The following is an 18,459-nucleotide window of genomic DNA, read 5'->3' on the forward strand; positions in this document are numbered from 1 at the left end:
AAAAAAAAAACTGAAAACAAAAGAATTCACAGCGGGCGCAGTGGCTCACACCTGTAATCCCAGCACTTTGGGGGGCCGAGGAAGGTGGATCACTTGAGGTCAGGAGTTTGGGATCAGCCTGGCCAATTCGGTAAAACTCCATCTCTACTAAAAATACAAAACTTAGCCAGGCAGGGTGGTGCACCTATAATCCCAGCTACTCTGGAGGCTGAGGTGGAAGAATTACTTAAACCTGGGAGGCAGAGGCTTCAGTGAGCTGAGGTCGTGCCTCTGAACTCCAGCCTAGGCAACAGAGCAAGACCCCATCTAAAAAAAAAGAATTCACAAGCATACCCTCCAATAGCCACCAGAGCAATGACATCATGTTTTATGTGGTCTCTGGAAAGTTGTACTGTGCTCTAATGAGGAAAAAAAAGAAAAATAATGTCAAATACCATGGTATTATCACACACAAAAATAATTTTTAGCCCTCAAAGATTCTCTAAAAGGGTCTTAGAGAGTCCCAGAGTCCTGGGAATCCACTTTAAGAACATCTCCAAGAATAACAGAAACACAAAAGACGTGTGGCTGGGAATTCTGCTGTTATATTCTGTATGCCACTGGTTATTTCTTTTTCTTTTAAAAAGTTGACACTTTCTCCAACTAGGTTCCCCAAATTTACTACAGAGTCCAATTATATACCTGAATGATTTTTACATTACTCAAGCCTCTAACAAGAATAACCATCTAATAAGGTAAGAAAAAAAAATGATATAATGAGATGGAATCTTTAGTACTCACGCAATAGGTAATAGTGCCCAATATTTTCCCACTTGGGAAGTTCAAACAATTACAAATATTTAAGTACTGCTAACAAAACTTTCAGAAGTTAAAGTAATGGAGATGTAAACAAAGTATAACAGGCTGGGCGTAGTGGCTCACGCCTGTAATCCCAGCACTTTGGGAGGCCGAGGCGGGCAGATCACAAGTTCAGGAAATCGAGACCATCCTGGTTAATAAGGTGAAACCCCATCTCTACTAAAAATACAAAAAATTAGCAGGGTGTGGTGGCAGGCGCCTGTAGTCCCAACTGCTCGGGAGGCTGAGGCAGGAGAATGGCGTGAACCCAGAAGCACACCATTGCACTCCAGCCTGGGTGACAGAGGGAGACTCTGTCTCAGTATAACAAAGTATACCTATCAAATTATTTTGACCTTTTCTAATTATCTCCCTTTAATAGAAGTTTCAATAAAGCTATAAAGTGGCAAAAGACAAAATACCTAACAAAATGTAGGTTGGACTGTACATTTTAAAATAACTAAATGAGTATAATTGGATTGTAACACAAAGGATAAAAGCTTAAGGAGATGGATAACCCCTCTTCCATGTGATACATGCCTGTATCAAAACATATACCCCATAAATATATTTACGCACCACTTGCACACAAAATTTTTTTAAAAATTAAAATAAAAAATTTTTTACTGCATTAAAAAAAGTATGATTGGTTTGCTTGCTCAAAAGGTACAGACTAATCATAATCATTCTTTCCAGCCTCCACTTTATTAACCCAATTAGAATTCTGATGTATACCCCTATTGAACTAACAGATCTAGGCAATGATCATCAATGGTTGCTATTATCACATAAAGAGACACAATGAGACATTATGTGCCTCCTGACAGTTATGTACAACACCATTTATACATCATTATCGTCAAAAAAATTTGAACCTCAATCTGTGCAAGCCTCTAATTCTAACAACCAACTTGCAAGAAATATAAGGGACTGATGAACACCCTAAACACCCTAAACATCACCATGAGGGGAAAACTCATATTGTAGAAAACTCCACAGAATAAACTATCTTGTTTTTTCAATAAATTGAAAGGTAAAAATTAAGAACAGATATAGGAAAGATTTAAAAGATTCAAAAAGACTTGTGACTTATCAACTAAGTCCAACACAACAACCTACTATAAAAAGAATATGAGAGGCCAGGCACAGTGGCTCATCCCTGTAATCCCAGCACTTTGGGAGGCTGAGGCTCGCAGATCCCCTGAGGTCGGGAGTTTAAAACTAGCATAACCAACATGGAGAAACCCTGTCTCTACTAAAAATACAAAAATTAGCCGGGCATGGTGGCGCACGCCTGTAATCCCAGCTACTCGGGAGACTGAGGCAGGAGAACTGCTTGAACCTGGGAGGCAGAGGTTGCACTGAGCCAAGATCGCGCCATTGCACTGCAGCCTGGGCAACAAGAGCGAAACTCCGTCTCGAAAAAAAAAAGAATTTGAGAGAACTAGGGAAGTGTAGGCACTGAATAATTATCTGACTAAAGAGTTATTAATTTTTAGGAATAATGTATTTATGATCAAAGTTTTAAAGTCTTTATATTTTAGAGATATATACAGACAGGAAATATTTATGAATAAAATGATTTATCTAAGATTTGTTAAAAAACTCTGGCTTAGGAAGGTGGGAGTACAGATGAAACAATGTCGACCCAAGTTGATAATTGTTGAAGATGAGTAATGGGAACATTGGGATACATTCTACTACTCCATTTCAGTTCAAGAATAACTTCTATTAACAATCTTGTATGTATGATTAATACAAACTGTTAGAGTTAGCAAGCAGCTGTTGGGAAGATGAAATTATTTTAACATGAGAAAATAAGAATGTAAGTAATAAATTGGTGACTAACATTTTCAGTTATTTTTACTTTACATAAGGAGATCCCTGCAACCTAAGAATTCTCATTATTTAGGACTTCAGTCTAGCTGGCAACTTCTCAGGTGAAATGCCTGGGCAGACCACAGACTTTGGGTTATCCAGCAACAGGACCCACTTCCAATAGGTTAGGTTACTCCAGAGGTTAATACTGGCTCTGGAGGAAAGAATAATGGCCTCCCAAAGATGTCCACACTCTAATCCCTGGAAGCTGTGAATGTTACCTTCTCTAGTAAAAGGGGCTCTGCAGATGTGATTAGGTTAAGGACCTTGATACAGGGCAGTTAACTGATTTTCTGAGTGGGTTATGTAACCGAGCTCAATGTAATCGTAAGTGTCCTCATAAGGAGGAAACAAGAGGGCCTATATGAGCAGTAGTTATGTGATAACAAAAGCCAGAGGTTGAAGTGATACAAGGATCCACGAGCCAAAAAAGATGAATGCATTCTCTAGATACTAGTAAAAGCAAGAAAATGGATTCTTCCCTCAGAGTCTTCAGAAGGAAAACAACACTAACACTTTGGTTTTAGATTTCTGACTTCCAGAACTGCTAAGAAAACAAATTTGTTGTTTTGAGCCACTAAATCTGTGGCAATTTGTTACAGTCGCAATAGGATAAGAGCACAATGACCAACGGTAAAATTTAAAGAAGTGCTATTGTACAACAATACTTTCAGAGGATTAGTAACTGGCATACGGATAAATTATCATTAAATTTGAATGCACCAATGCTTTTGAGGCCAATTATTGGGAAGTTGTACATAAAAAACTACTGTTGTTACAGCCCTGGGAAACAGAGTGAGACCCTGCATCTATAAAAAATAAATTAGAAATTAGCCAGACAGAGTGGGGCAGGCTTGTAGTCCAAGCTACTCTGGAGGCTGAGGTGGGAGGATCACTTAAGCCCAGGAATTCAAGGCTGCAGTGAGCTAGGATCGCACGACTACGGTCTAGCCTGGGCAACAGAGTAAGACCCTGTCTCTACAAAAAATTTAGAACTAAAAAAAAATGTGAATACTATTGTTAGAAAGATGCTATCACGAACACCACATAATATACTAAATCAATAATCATAATAATGAAGTTAATCTCATAGTATTTATAACAGGACAAAAATAGTAACATTTAAAAACTGTGACCCGCTCAAAATAATACTTACTGTAGCAAAAAGTGGTGTAATTCCATTAATTTGCATGCACAAGCTCTAAAATGTTGCTAATTTTTATAGATAGCTGGACTTCTTAGAATATGATTTAAGGCTTTGAATAAACTCTAATAACACAGCAATTTTACCTTATGATCACCAAATCTAAATTATCAATAACTTACCCAGTATATAAAACTCAGTTGCAGGAAGTTGGATCATCTCTAGAGTCTCCACAAAGACACTCATTGACTATATTCTAAGAATTGCTGAACTAAATCATTTGTGCAGTTCCTTCCACTTCAGAAAGCTTTTGGATTCAAGGTACCCAACCTGAATTAGAATCTTAAAGATTTTCTCAATTGAGAGCCCTTATACACACAACAAACATTCATACATATTTTTTAAATTGTTGCTCTCTTCTAAAAAACTATTTATAAAATCAATTTTTAATACAATAAAGGATTTTGTCCTCTAATAAAACGTATGAAGCAGTTTCCTTTGCTTCAAAAGAAAAAAGAAATAATACTTCAGAAATACTTCAAAAGACAGGCCGAGCACAGTGGCTCACGCCTGTAATCCCAACACCAACACTTTGGGAGGCTGAGGCGGGGCGGATCACCTGAGGTGGGGCGGATCACCTGAGGTTAGGAGTTCAAGACCAGCCTGACCAACATGGAGAAACCCCGTCTCTACTAAAAATACAAAATTAACCGGGTGTGGTGGTGCATGCCTGTAATCCCAGATACTTGGGAGGCTGGGGCAGGAGAATTGCTTGAACCCGGAAGGAAGAGGTTGTAGTGGGCCAAGATCGCACCATTGGACTCCAGCCTGAGCAACAAGAGCAAAACTCTGTCTCAAAAAAAAAAACACAAGATAGAGTGACTATCCTTAAGCTGAGGAACATATTCAATTTTCTTTAATCTAGAAAGGTATTTCACTTCTTTAGTCTACCTCAATCTAGTCATAAGAATTTGACTCTTTAAAGCATTTTGAGCAGTTAATTTCTAGAGCGAAAACCGTAAACTTTCAAAAGATAGTTTAAAACATATATTAAAAAGTATTCTCATGTTCTGTGGCATACAAGTACCACATATAGAAACACAGATTTAATCTATACTTTTTAGTACCTGCCATCTAAGGCAAACAGCACTGCCAGAAAAATAGAACCATATGCAACTAGCAAACCAGAATAACAAGTGAGCAAATGTGTTTTAAAAATACATAGTATTGGGCCAGGCACAGTGGCTCATGCCTGTAATCTCAGCACTTTGGGAGGCCGAGGCGGGTGGTGGGAGGCCGAGGTGGGTGGTGGGAGGCCGAGGTGGGTGGATCACGAGGTCAGGAGTTCAAGACCAGCCTTGCCAATATGGTGAAACCCTATCTCTACTAAAAATACAAAAATTAGCTGGGTGTGGTGGCGCAGTCCTAGCTACTCAGGAGGCTGAGGCAGAAGAATCACTTGAACCCAGGAGGCAGAGTTTGCAGTGAGCCAAGATTGTGCCACTGCACTCCAGCCTGGGTGACAGAGCGAGACTATCTCAAAAAAATATATATAGTATTGGCCGGCCGCAGTGGCTCACGCCTGTAATCCTACCACTTTGGGAGGCCAAGGCGGATGGATCGCCTGAGGTTAGGAGTTCGAGATCAGTCTGGCCAACATGGTGAAATCCCATCTCTACTAAAAATACAAAAAAATTAGCCTGGTGTGGTGGCGTGCGCCTGTAATCCCAGCTACTCGGAAGGCTGAGGCAGGCGAACCTCTTGAATCAGGGAGATGGACGTTCCAGTGAGTCGAGACCATGCCCCTGCACTCCAACCTGGGCAACATAGTGAGACTCTGTCTCAAAAAAGAAAAAAATTGTATTATGTGCAAGAAGGAAAGCAAAAATAATAAAGTCAGATTTTTTTCACAACCTCACACCAAGATCACTATAATCGTCTTTTTCTTTTCTTTTCTTTTTGAGACAGCATTTCACTCTTGTCACCCAGGCTGGAGTACAATGGCATGCATAATCTCAGTGCACCGCAACCTCAGCCTCCCAGGTTCAGACAATTCTCATGCCTCAGCCTCCAGGGTAGCTGGGATTACAGGTGCCCACCACCCCACCCGGCTAATTTTTGTATTTTTAGTAGAGACGGGTTTTCACCATGTTGGTCAGGCTGGTTTTGAACTCCTGACCTCAGGCGATTCGTACGCCTCGGCCTCCCGAGGTGCTGAGATTACAGGCATGAGCCACTGAGCCCGGTCTTGTAATATTCTCTTAATATTCATTCCTCCAAATCATTTTATACCCTGCTTTCAGATTCATCTACATTAAAATACTCAATGGCAAACCATTACTTACAGAATCAAGTCCAAAATCCCTGGTCTAGCACCTAAAATCTTCCATAAATTTGGTCTCTATCTGGCATATCCATCATTATTCCTCTAGACATCAGTCACTTACTTCTATCCTTAATTTTTTTTTACTAATTATACCCTGAATAAACTGAGCAATTAATTCCCTATTTAGCCTTGCCTCTCACTATTCTCTCATCTGGCATGCTTTCCTTGCTCATTTTCAATCCTATGATCCCTACGTTCATGTGCAATTCAAAGTTTATGTCCTCCTAAGAAAGCTTCTCCAACTACTCTAGTGTGGAGCAATCACTGAATCATCACAGGCCTCTCCTGACTTTTAATTATTTATCTTTTTGGAGAGAAGGCTTAATATTAATAGTTACATTAACAAAAAAAAGTTGCTTTTATTTAATGGATGTTTACAGTATGTGCAGCCCTGTAATAGGCACTTCATAGACATATTTTCTCAATTAATATTGAAAATAACTTTGGGAGGTAGATATTATAATTATCTCTATTTATAAGGAAACTGGAAACCTGGAGAATTTATTACCCAGGTCATACAACTAAGTGACAGGGCTCAGATTTTAGCATGTAGCTAAATGTCTTACAGAGCTCATGTTCTGATCCACTTCTCCCAGATCTAAACAGTAACTAGCTTAGACCGAGCAGTTCAAAGGTAATTATTTTATAGCTAACTCGAAAGTGGACCTCAATGTTTTTCAAATACAGAATATTTCAGTAGTTTACACTGAAATTATCGGTATTACTTTCTCTAAAATTAGCTAAAATATTTCACAGAAGGAACCTAATGAATAAGAAAAAACTGTTCTCACTACTTTTTTTATTATTATTATTATTATTTTGAGACGGAGTTTTGCTCTTGTTGCCCAGGCTGGAGTGCAGTGGCGTGATCTCGGCTCACTGCAACCTCTGCCTCGCGGATTCGAGTGATTCTCCTGACTCGGCCTCCTCAGTAGCTGGGATTACAGGCACCTGCCACCATGTCCAGCTAATTTTTTTGTATTTTTAGTAGAGACACGGTTTCATCATGTTGGCCAGGCTGGTCTCAAACTCCTGACCTCAGGTGATCCATTCGCCTCAGCCTCCTGAAGTGCTGAGATTACAGGTGTGACCCACCGTGCCTGGCCTCTCACTACTTTTTAAACAACTTTTAACTTCTCAATATCAACAAAATTTGGAATAGTAAATGACTGAGGCCGGGTGCAGTGGCTCACGCCTGTAATCCCAGCACTCTGAGAGGCCAAGGCAGGTGAATCACTTGAAGTTGGGAGTTTGAGACCATCCTGACCAACAAAGAGAAACCCCCATCTCCACTAAAAATACAAAAAATTAGCCAGGCATGGTGGCACATGCCTGTAATCCCAGCTACTCAGGAGGCTGAGGTAGGAGAATCGCTTGAATCAGGGAGGCGAGAGATCACGCCACTGCACTCCAGAAATGACTAAAACTTTATTACTTTAACCAAAGGAGTCTGGTAATAAAATGTAGTAACATTTACTTGGACACATACTTTGAAAGGCAACAACAAATTTTAAGACACTCTATTCAAAAATATAGGTATGTAGTCAACATCTTAGTAGTAAAGTATTCAGAGACAGACAGATTTCAGTTCTATCGCTTAAGCTGTAAAGTCTTAGAGAAGATAATTAACTTCCCTGAGCCTATTTCCCTACCTCAAAAAGTGAGGATAAACAAATATCTACCTTTAACAGCTGTTATGAGGACAGTCTAACAAAGCATACACTTAAAAACAGCCACTGTAGTTATTACTGACATTTTTGATATCACTAGAAGACCAAAAGTATTTGAGTTGAAAGAATCTAAGATGGTCCATTAGATTTAAAAAAAAAAAAAAAAAAAAAAAGGTTAAGTTTATGATAAAGTAAACGTAAGTTCTACAGACAAGACTTAATCTTAACTTTTCTTCTGAAATTATAGTAAAAATAAAATAACTTACCATCCGTTTTCCATTTAAATCAACATGACAACAGCCTTCTTCATAAGCCAGTTATTTCCACACCCATTTTCTTCTCTACTAACAACTTATTTTAAAGTTTAACTTTTTTTTGATCATTTAAGAACCCCAAACAAGACTGAACCAGAAATTCAAGAAAGGCTGAGACCAAGTTAATACAAGTCAGCAAAACTGCATTTTGCTATCAATCATTAGACTGTTCCTATACTGGAGCCTGAACAAAGGACATTCACTAAATTAAAATTTACAAACACTTCAATCTAATAGTGACTCTCAATTCCACAGTAATATAAAAGACAGAAAAGCTGGGCTCTACCTTATTCCAACAATGTAAATTTGTTAAACAATCCACCACCTAATGATAAAGCTACCAGCTGACTACATTTTACTGAAGGGGGCACCTTTACTTTAGGTAACAGAAACACTGCTAAGAATCTATACATAAATATATAATGGAGTCACTCAAGATGCAATAAGATAACTGAAAATGAAATTATTCTGGAGTAAAATCTTTTTGTACAGTGAGAAAAAAATGACACATCATCATTTAGTCCATCCTACTAGTGATTTCTTTTTTAAATGTATTTGTAAGGTATACTTTTCCTGTTACCCACTACTTGTTTAATTTCAGAATATAATTCAATTATGATCACAGGGCAGAAATGTTTATTAAATCTTTACATTTTTATAAAAAGAATATATATGGCAATTGCTCTTAATTATTTTAACTGTTTCATTCCCGCTATTACTCATAGCTGCATGTGATTTGAGATTTGGAGGCATTTAATTTCCTCAAATGTTAACATTCTCTTGATTTCACTTAAGACAAAGGTTTTGGGAGAAAACAAATGATTCTATCAGTATATCCTTCACTATATGGCTGGGAGTATAGGTCAAATAAGAGGAGGAGGATGGAGTAGAAATTCAGAAAACTGGGTTGTGCTCCAACAAGCTTTAAGCTATCTATAATTTTCGTTTTGTGTTTTTTTTTTTAAGACACAGTCTGACTTTGTCACTCGGGTTGGAGTGCAGAGGCGCTATCTTGGCTTACTGTAACCTCCACCTCCCGAGTTCAAGCAATTCTCGTGCCTTAGCCTCCCGAGTAACTGGGACTACAGGCATGTGCCACCAGATCTGGCTAATTTTTATATTTTTAGTAGAGACAGGGTTTTGCCATGTTGCCCAGGCTGGTCTTGAACTCCTGAGCTCAGGTAATCCACCCGTCTCAAGTCTCCCAAAGTTCTAGGATTACAGGTATCAGCCACCATGCCTGGCTAGCTATCTGTAATTTTCGTATCATTTAAGGTATCTGTAATTCTCAAGGAGTTAAAGCATTACTTTAAAAACACTTTTTTAAAAGTTTGTTTTTAATATATTTTAAAAACAAAACCCTGGCTTACATCAAACACTTCACAGTTACAGATGAATCTTACTATCCGTAGTAATCTTACTATCATAGAATCTTACTATGTCATATTGGAACTACTCACCGAAGTTCGATCAGGTTCTCCATCTGCCAAACCTCCCTCCATAATGAAAGAAGATAGGTTATGCTTCTCTTTCCATTAATGTGCAGCCATCCTGTAAATCTGAAATCCTAAAATTAAAAAATCATATTTATTAGGACTGGTATAAAATTGTGACAAGTAGAAATAAAGCACTGAGTTTATTAGGAGGGAAAAATCATTTTAGTCTGAGGTTATTCAGAAATCCAATAATTAAAAAGAAAAACAAACAAATTTTGACATGGGCTTGAAGAATGGTAAAGGTTCAGAGAAAAATGAAAGAAGAAAAAAATATTCCAAGTGAAGAAAAATTGTAAGAGCAAGGTTAAACATGAGATTGCCTAAAATTTGAAAGGATGCATAAATCTACTTACGAAATAAGTACTACTAATGAAATAAATTAGTATTACATTGGTAAAAACTAAAAAGTATGCTAAAATCCATCATGGGACAGAATGTGGGGAAACAGATATTCTCACGTACTTTTGTTATGAGAATACAAATCAGGACAATTTTCTGGAGGACAATTAAAAATATGTCCAGCAATTTCAAGACTAGAAATTCTCCCACAGATATACAAATGCACAGAAATATATAAATAAACAAGTCAACAAAGTAGTAAATTTGATGAAAAAAACTCTAGAAACAACTTTAATGTTGATGGCTAGAAGCTTCCTTAAATTATATTACAGACATACAGTAGAATATCAAGCAGCAATTTTTAAAAATGAAGATCTGTATATATTAAACTGGAAAGAAGATCACAACGTGAGGTGGGAAATGTGAGTGATGGAACATTATATAATAAGATACTCTTTGTTCTTCTGTATATTTCCATTTTTACCATGAATATGTATTACTTTTCTACAGGCATGCCTTGTTTTATTGTGCTTCGCTTTACTGCACAAAGAGATACCGCCTTTTTTACAAAATGAAGGTTGGTGACAACCTTGCAGCAAGCAAGTCTATCAGTACCACTTTTCCAACAGCATGTGCTCACTTTGTGTCACTGTGCCATAATTTGGTAACTCTCAAATATTTCAAACCTTTTCATTAAAATATCTGTTACAGCAATCTGTGATCAGTAATCCTTGATATTACTATTGTAATCATTTTGAGGCACCACAAACTACAGCCATATAAAACAACTAACTTAACTGAAATGTATGTGGTTTTGACTGCTCCACCCATCTGCCATTCTCCCATTTCTCTTTCTCCTGGCTCTTCTCTATTCCATCAGACACAATAATATTGAAATTAGTCCAATTAATAACACTACAAAGGCCTCTAAGTGTTCAAGTAAAAGGAAGAGCCACATATTTCACTTTAAATCAAAAGCTAAAAATGATTAAGCTTAGTGAGGAATGCATGTCAAAAGCCAGAAGCATGGCCTCTTACACCAAACAGCCATGTTGTGAATGCAAAGTAAAAGTTCTTGGAGGAAATTGAAAGTCCTATTCCAATGAACACACAAATGATAAGAAAGCAAAACAGCCTTATTGTTGATATACAGCAAGTTTGAGTGGTCTGGATAGAAGATCAGGCTAATTATACAGGCAAGGCCCTAACTCTCTTCAATTCTATACAGGCTGAGAGAGGTGAAAAAGCTGCAGAAGAGAAGTTTGAAGCCAGCAGAGGTTGTTCATGAGGTTTAAGGAAAGAAGTCATCTCTATAACATCAAAATGCAAGATAAAGTAGCAAGTGCTACTTGGAGAAACCACAGTTAAGTTATCCAAAAGATCTAGCTAATATCATTGATGAACATGGCTACACTAAACAACAGGTTTTCAATATAGACGAAATAGCCTTCTATTAGAAGATGCCATTAAGGACTTTCATATCTAGAGAGGAGAAGTCAACGGCAGGCTTCAAAGCTGCAAAGGACAAACTGACTCTCTCATTAGGGGCCAATGCAGCTGATGACTTGAAGTTGAAGCCAATGCTCATTTACCATTCCAAAAATTCTGTCCTTAAGAATTATGCTTTAACTACTCTGCCTGTGCACTATAAACAAAACAACAAAGCCTGGATGATAGCACATCTGTTTACAGCATGGTTTACTAATATTTTAAGCTCACTGTTGAGACTACTGCTTAGAAACAATATTCCTTTCAAAATATTACCACTCACTGACAATGCACTTGCTCACCCAAAAGTTCTGGTGGAGATGTACGAAAAGATTAATGTTGTTTTCATCTCTGCTAACACGACATCTATTCTGCAGCCCATGAATCAAGGAGTAATTTTAACTTTCATGTCTTCTTATTTAAGAAATACATTCAGTAAGGCCATAAGGCTGCCAGAAATAGTGATTCCTCTGATGGATCTGGGCAAAGTTTGAAAACCTTATGGAAAAGATTCACCATTCTAAATGTCACTAAGTACACTTGTGATTCACAGGAGGAGGTCAAAATACCAACATTAGCAGAAATTTGGAAGAAGTTGATTCCAACCCTTATGGATGACTTTGTGGGTTTCAAGACCTCAGTGCAGGAAGTCACTACTGATGTGGTGAAAACAGCAAGAGAACTCGAATTAAAAGTGGAGTCTGAAGATGTAACTGAACAGCTGCAATCTCAAGATAAAACTTGAATCAATGAGGACTTATTTCTTATGGATGAACAAAGAAAGTGGTTTCTGAAGACAGAATCTACTCCTGGTGAAGATGCTGTGAACACTGATGAAATTGACAGGGACAGGGGGCAGAGAAATTCTAGGCAGAAAAGGGCGGGTCCCTGGCAAAAGCCCCACCCTCAAGCTGAAAAGCGTGAAATGGCAGACCAAAACAAGAACTTATACCCCTGTTTTCCCGTTCGAATATTGCCTTTTCCTAAACCACCCATGGCCTTGTCCTGCCCCACCCCATCTTATGCCTTATGAAGACCCCAGACTCAGCCCTAAGAGAGGAGAAGCTGCTGGATATTGGGGAATATGGCTGGACATTGGAGAGAAGTGGCTTGACTTCAGAGGGACAGCCTGATAGTGTAACTTCAGAGAAGAATCCAGTCGGAGAAGGCTAGGCTTCAGGGAAAGATTACTTACCTGCCCCATCCCCTTTTCAGCTCCCCTTCCCGTTGAGAGCCACTTTCATGACAATAAAATCCCCCATATTTACCATCTTTCAATTTGTTCATGTAGCCTCATTTTTTCCAAGGACACTGGACAAGAGCTTGGGAGCCACAAGTGTAGATACAAAAGGCTGTCACACCGGCCCCTTGCCCTCATTGGCGGAAGGCAGCCGTCTCATGTGAAAAGGCAGAGGGCCCACTGATTTGTTATTAACAGTTAAGCCATTCACAGATAGCAGAGCTAAAAGAGCACTGTAATATGCCCTCTGGGGCTTCAGGAGTCACAGGCACCCCGCCTGGATGCTGCCACAGAGCCTCCACGGAGTTCGCTCCTGCCAGTGCCCAAAAAGCACTCACTCTGGCTCCTGCACCTGCTCACCTGTACACTCCTTCCTGCAAGAGGTGGAACACAGCACGTCCAAGTGAGTGGAGTTTGATCCTGCTGACACCAAAATGGCAACCCAGTTTCAGTGCTTATGCACTCCAGTTCCCACTTTGTTCACTCACTCACTCACTCTCATGAGGAGTGGAGAGCAGCAGGTTGAGTAAATAAAGCACCCCTGCCATGAGTCCCATGAAGGGGTCAGGGAAATACGCTACTTCAAAAAGAAAAAAGAAAACAAAAAGATTTAGAATACCACATAAATTTAGTTGATAAAACAGTGGCAGGGTTCGAGAGGACTGATTTTTTCATTAACAAAACCTACAACCTGAACTCTCATAGTAACTATAAATACTCAAAGGTCTCTGATAACCTCTCTAACAATTATTCCTCCTTCAAAGAGATAACAAAGCCAAAACCAATAAAATCAGTAGACTTCTAATCATTTTCTTGGAGTTTCAAAAACGTTTTCTTATTTCTACAAGTATAAAAGGCCTTACTGAAATATCAAGGCTGGTGAAACATTATTTAATTGGACTTTGTAAGGTTGGCATTTGGTTCCTTTGACATAATCAATAAGAATAGCCCAAGAGACTACTCTGACTTTCAATTTAGAAACATATAAACTTTCCTTGACTACATGTATTATAATATATTGTAATTATTTGTTCCCATGAGCCAATTCTCTTCAAGGACAGAGGCTATTTTACTGATCTGTGTTTCCAGTGCTAGTTCATGGTAGACATTTCATTAACAGTTGTTGCACTTAACTAATACTGTCAACTCAATTATCTAAGTGAATAAGAATCCAAAACAGCAGATGATATAAAAATTACGTCTATGGGATGCACACTGATATTTGTATTTGAATACTGCATTATTATACTCTAAAAATTTGCAATATTAACAACAAAATAACAAAACATCATAAGCAGCTTTTACTTCAAAAAATATTTTACTAATCTTTTCATCCTATCCATTCAATGTTAGGGATCCATCTATTCCTAGGTATTATACTGACCACTATGAATACATCAATTTGCAAAGCAAACAAACCCTGCCCTCATGGAGCTTATATTCTAGAAGGGGAAGACAACCAATAAAAATAATAAATTAATAAATTATGTATTAGAAGATAGTAAGTGCTATGGTAAAAAGTAAAACAGGTTAAGACTACCCAGGGATTAAAGGGTTACAATTTTAAATAGGATGGTCATAGTAGGTGTCATTGAAAAGGTGACATGTGAGCAATGACTTTAAGTAGGGAGGAAATTAGCTATGCAGATATCTGAGGGAAGAGTCTGAAGGTCAGAAGAAGCTGCCAGTGCCAAGGTCCTAAGGCAGAAGTTTGAGGAATAGGAAGAAAGCAATGTAGCTAGAACACATGTGAAGGATGGGAAAAGCAGAAAATGTTTCCCCACAGAGGTAAGGAAACAAAGTATAAGTAGATCATATTTGGTCCGGTGGGCCAGGTGTTCCCAATGCCTGGGCCACAGATTGATATGAGTCTGTGGCCTGTTAGGACCTGGACCACACAGCAGGAGGTGAAAGGTGGGTGAGCGAAGCTTCATCTGTATTTACAGATGGTGGATACAGATGTATATCCCCATCATTTGCATTACCACCTGAGCTCTGCCTCCTGTCAAATGAGAGGCAGCAATAGATTCTCATAGGAGCACGAACCCTATTGTGAACTGTGCACCCAAAGATTCTAGGTTATCTGCTCCTTATGGGAATCTAATGCCTGGTGGTCTGTAACTGTCTCCCATATCCTCAAGATGGAGCATCTAGCTGCAGGAAAACAAGCCCAGGGCTCCCACTGGTTCTACACTATGGTGAGTTGCATAATTATTAAACAGGGTACACAATAAGTGTAAATGAGCCTGAATCATCCTTAAACCATCACTGCCCTCCTGGTCTGTGCAAAAAGCATCTGCCACAAAACCAGTCCCTGACGCTACAGAATATATCTCTTTTTTTTTTCTTTTTTTTCTTTTTTTTGCTTTCATTGTGTGTGCGTGCAGACGTGTACATTTTGGGTCAAAATTTAAAATGCACTTCTTCCTCTAAGTTGCAGTCAAAATAGTTGGAAACCACTGATGCAGTGCATTTGGAGTAGAATCTCCACTCTGCCACCCTATCATTTTCCACCAGCATGACTGTGAGCAAGTCCATTACCTTCTCTGAGTCTTTGTTTTCTCATTTGCAAATAGGGAATATTACGTGCTCTACATATTTCACAGGATTGTTGAGAGGACCCCAATAACATAATGTGTGTATAAGCTTTATACCAAAGCTCTAGACCAATCAAAATTTGCTTCACAGACCAGAAAGAGCACTAGCAGTATCCTCAATGACAGCGTTTTACCAGTGAGTTTTATAATTTATATGTTTTCATGTTACTAATTAGCATCCTTTCATTTCAGTTTGAAGAATTCTCTTTCATTTTTTTGTAAGGCAGGTTTAGTGGTGGTTAACTCCCTCTGCTTTTCTTTTCTGGGAAAGTCTTCATACCTCCTTAATTTCTGAAGAACAGCTTTGTCAGATAAAGTATTCTTGGTTTACAATTTTTTTGTTTCAGCACTTTAAATAAATATATTATTCCATTCTCTCTAGACCTGCAAAGTTTCTGCTGAGAAATTCACTGATAGGCTTAAGGAGTTCCCTTGCATGTGAGGATCTTTTTTATCTTGCTGCTTTTAAAATTCTCTGTGACTTTTGACAATTTGATTAGATATATCTTCTTTGGGTTGAATCTAGTTGGAGACCTTTGAGATTCCTGTGCCTGGGTGTTTATCCCTTTTCCAAGATTAGAGAAGTTTTCAGACATTAAATCTTTAAATAAGCTTTCTGTCTCTCTCTATTCTCCTTGAATTCTACAAATGTTAGCTCTTTTGATGATGTCCCTAAATCTGTAGGCTTTTCACTCCTTTTCATTCTTTTTCTTTTCTGATCAAATATTTTCAAATATCCAGTGTTTGAGTTTATCAGTTCTTTCTTATGCTTGATCAGTTCTGCTGTTAACAGTCTCTATTGCGCTGTTCTTTTTAATTATTCCAACCTCTCTGTTAAACTTCTAAGTTTTGTTTGTATTGCTTTTTTTATTTCATTGAGTTGTCTGTGTTCTCCTGTAGTTAGTTCACTGAGCTTCCTTAAAATAATTATTCTGATTTTTCTTTGACAGGCAATTCATAGATCTCCATTTGGGGAGGGTTGATTATTGGAAAATTATTGCATTCCTTTGGTGGTGTTATGTTTCCTTGTTTTTTCAATGTTTCTTATTGCATTGTGTTAAGGTTTGTTCACTATATGGAGTAATCATCTCTTTCAGACTTTATAGTGGTTTTGGTAGGAAAAGGCCCTACCCTATGGCTACATTCTAGGCACTGGCTGGGTGGTAGGATATGACATATGTTAGCCTTTTACTCTAAGTGATATGAGAACCCACTGGAGGGTTCTGAGCAAGGAATAACATGATCTGAGATTTTTAGTTTCTCTGTATTGACAATTATAGTGGGAGAAGGGTAGAAACTGGGAATTCGGTTAAAAGGTTACTGCATTATCTAGAAGAGAGAATATGATGCAAGAATGAAAATGAGAGCCATAAAGATACTGAGAAGAAGAATTCTACATTAATTTTGAAGGTAGAAGCAACAGGATTTCCTGAAAAATTGAATATGGAATGGGAATGAGAAAAGATACAAGATGACCTAGATTTTTGGCTCAAATGACTAGAAGGATGTTGATCATTAAATGACATGGGAAAGACAGCAGGAGGAGTAAGGTTATCTTCTTTGGGTGAGCAGGCCAGAGGATAACCAAAAATCAGAAGTTTCATTTTAGGAATATTAAGTTTGATATGTCTATTCCATATTCGTGTGGACCTGTTAAGCAGGCAGCTGGATTTAAGAGTTTGCGGCCCAAAAAAGAGATCTGAGCTGGAGATAAAATTCGGGGAATTAACATATTGATGGCATTTAAAGCCATGAGACTGAATCAGACCACCAGGGAGTGGATATCAAAGGATGGATTTCAGAACTTCTTAGGCTTAGGGTCCACTAATTACATTAAAAATAAAAAGGTCATTACCAGTGTTACCTGCCTCAACAGAGCTGCCTTCTCTCTATTCCAACTTGTTGGCTGAAAGGGTATCTGCAGAGCAGATAACAAGAACATATTTCATTTCATTTTGGGTCAACTAATTAAATTAAAAATAAAAAGGTCATTACTAGTATTACCTGCCTCAATATTCTAGCTATTTCCTTGAGTATTCTATAAACCAGTTATCTTCTAGTTCCTGTAAGCGGTATGTTATATGCAGAAGACATTAACAAAATATACAAATTCAGCAACATTAGGAAGAACATGGTCAGTAAACAATATAATAGTCCAGCATTATCTGACACATTTTTACTAAATGCCTCCCAACGGAATTCAGTCCAATAAAAGAGGTCTAGCAAATAAATTACTGTACAAGTGCTATATAACACATTTGGGCAAAGTACTGTGGTAGTTTAGACTAGTCCAAAGTGTTTGGGGGAAACTGCATAGTACTGAAGTCTGCTGCTGCCAAATGACCGGCATTTTAAAATACAAAACTATAATCAAACAAGAATACCAAAATATTATGCAAGTCTGATACTATGTCTCTACTCTCCGGACCTTGGAAAAATCATTCATAAAAGGAAAAGGACAATGACACCTACCCTACACAGTTAAACAACAAGAAAAACCACTGAATGATTTACCTATTACTCTTCCATCACCATTAAACTGTCCAAGAATTTAGTTATGACATCACACAAGGATCTGTCTAGGCAAGGTTCATCTTGATTAATTCTGTTGGCTCTAAAAGAATTCTTTTTGGTCGAAGACCTATCTTTCTCCAGTTCAGGAGAGTTTCTTCTGCTTTTTTTGTTAACTCTTTCTTCCTTTCTAGTCTCTGTTCTTTCTTGCTAAAATTTGTATTAGAAAAATGTTGGACCTCCATCTTTCTTGATTTCAATGTGATATTTAACGTTCCACTTATTTTTGGGTACTTCCTGAAGTATCTTATCAACTTTATTTCCCGGATCACTAACTTGCAAATTCTACCAATTTACCATCTTTGGACCATTTTATTCCTTAGCCCATCCAATGACTTTTAACTTTCATCTTTTTTTAATGACACATTCTTATTCCCCAATTACACATTAGTCTGTTATTGTTTCATGACTGTAGTATTTTTTTGAATCTTTCTAACTACACAGGAATTTAACTGCTCTGCTGTTTGGTGCTCTTCTGTCCAGGGAATCCTCTCTGTTT

General features: G+C 38.0%; 1 protein-coding gene across 3 annotated transcripts in view; it reads right to left on the bottom strand.

Annotated features, from left to right (window-relative positions):
* Positions 1–18,459, bottom strand: part of OSBPL8 (oxysterol binding protein-like 8) — a 217,437-nt gene that overhangs the window by 132,878 nt on the left and 66,100 nt on the right. For all 3 annotated transcript variants that reach the window (XM_011929374.1, XM_011929372.1, XM_011929373.1), the window contains one exon: positions 9,690–9,796. Coding sequence is in view for 2 of the 3 variants with exons in the window: in XM_011929372.1 (XP_011784762.1) it covers positions 9,690–9,731 (42 nt within the window). In the remaining variant the exon portion in view is untranslated. The remainder of the gene's footprint in view (positions 1–9,689; positions 9,797–18,459) is intronic.

Source organism: Colobus angolensis, unplaced genomic scaffold (genome assembly GCF_000951035.1).
Source record: "Colobus angolensis palliatus isolate OR3802 unplaced genomic scaffold, Cang.pa_1.0 Scaffold80, whole genome shotgun sequence".
NCBI lineage: Eukaryota > Metazoa > Chordata > Mammalia > Primates > Cercopithecidae > Colobus > Colobus angolensis.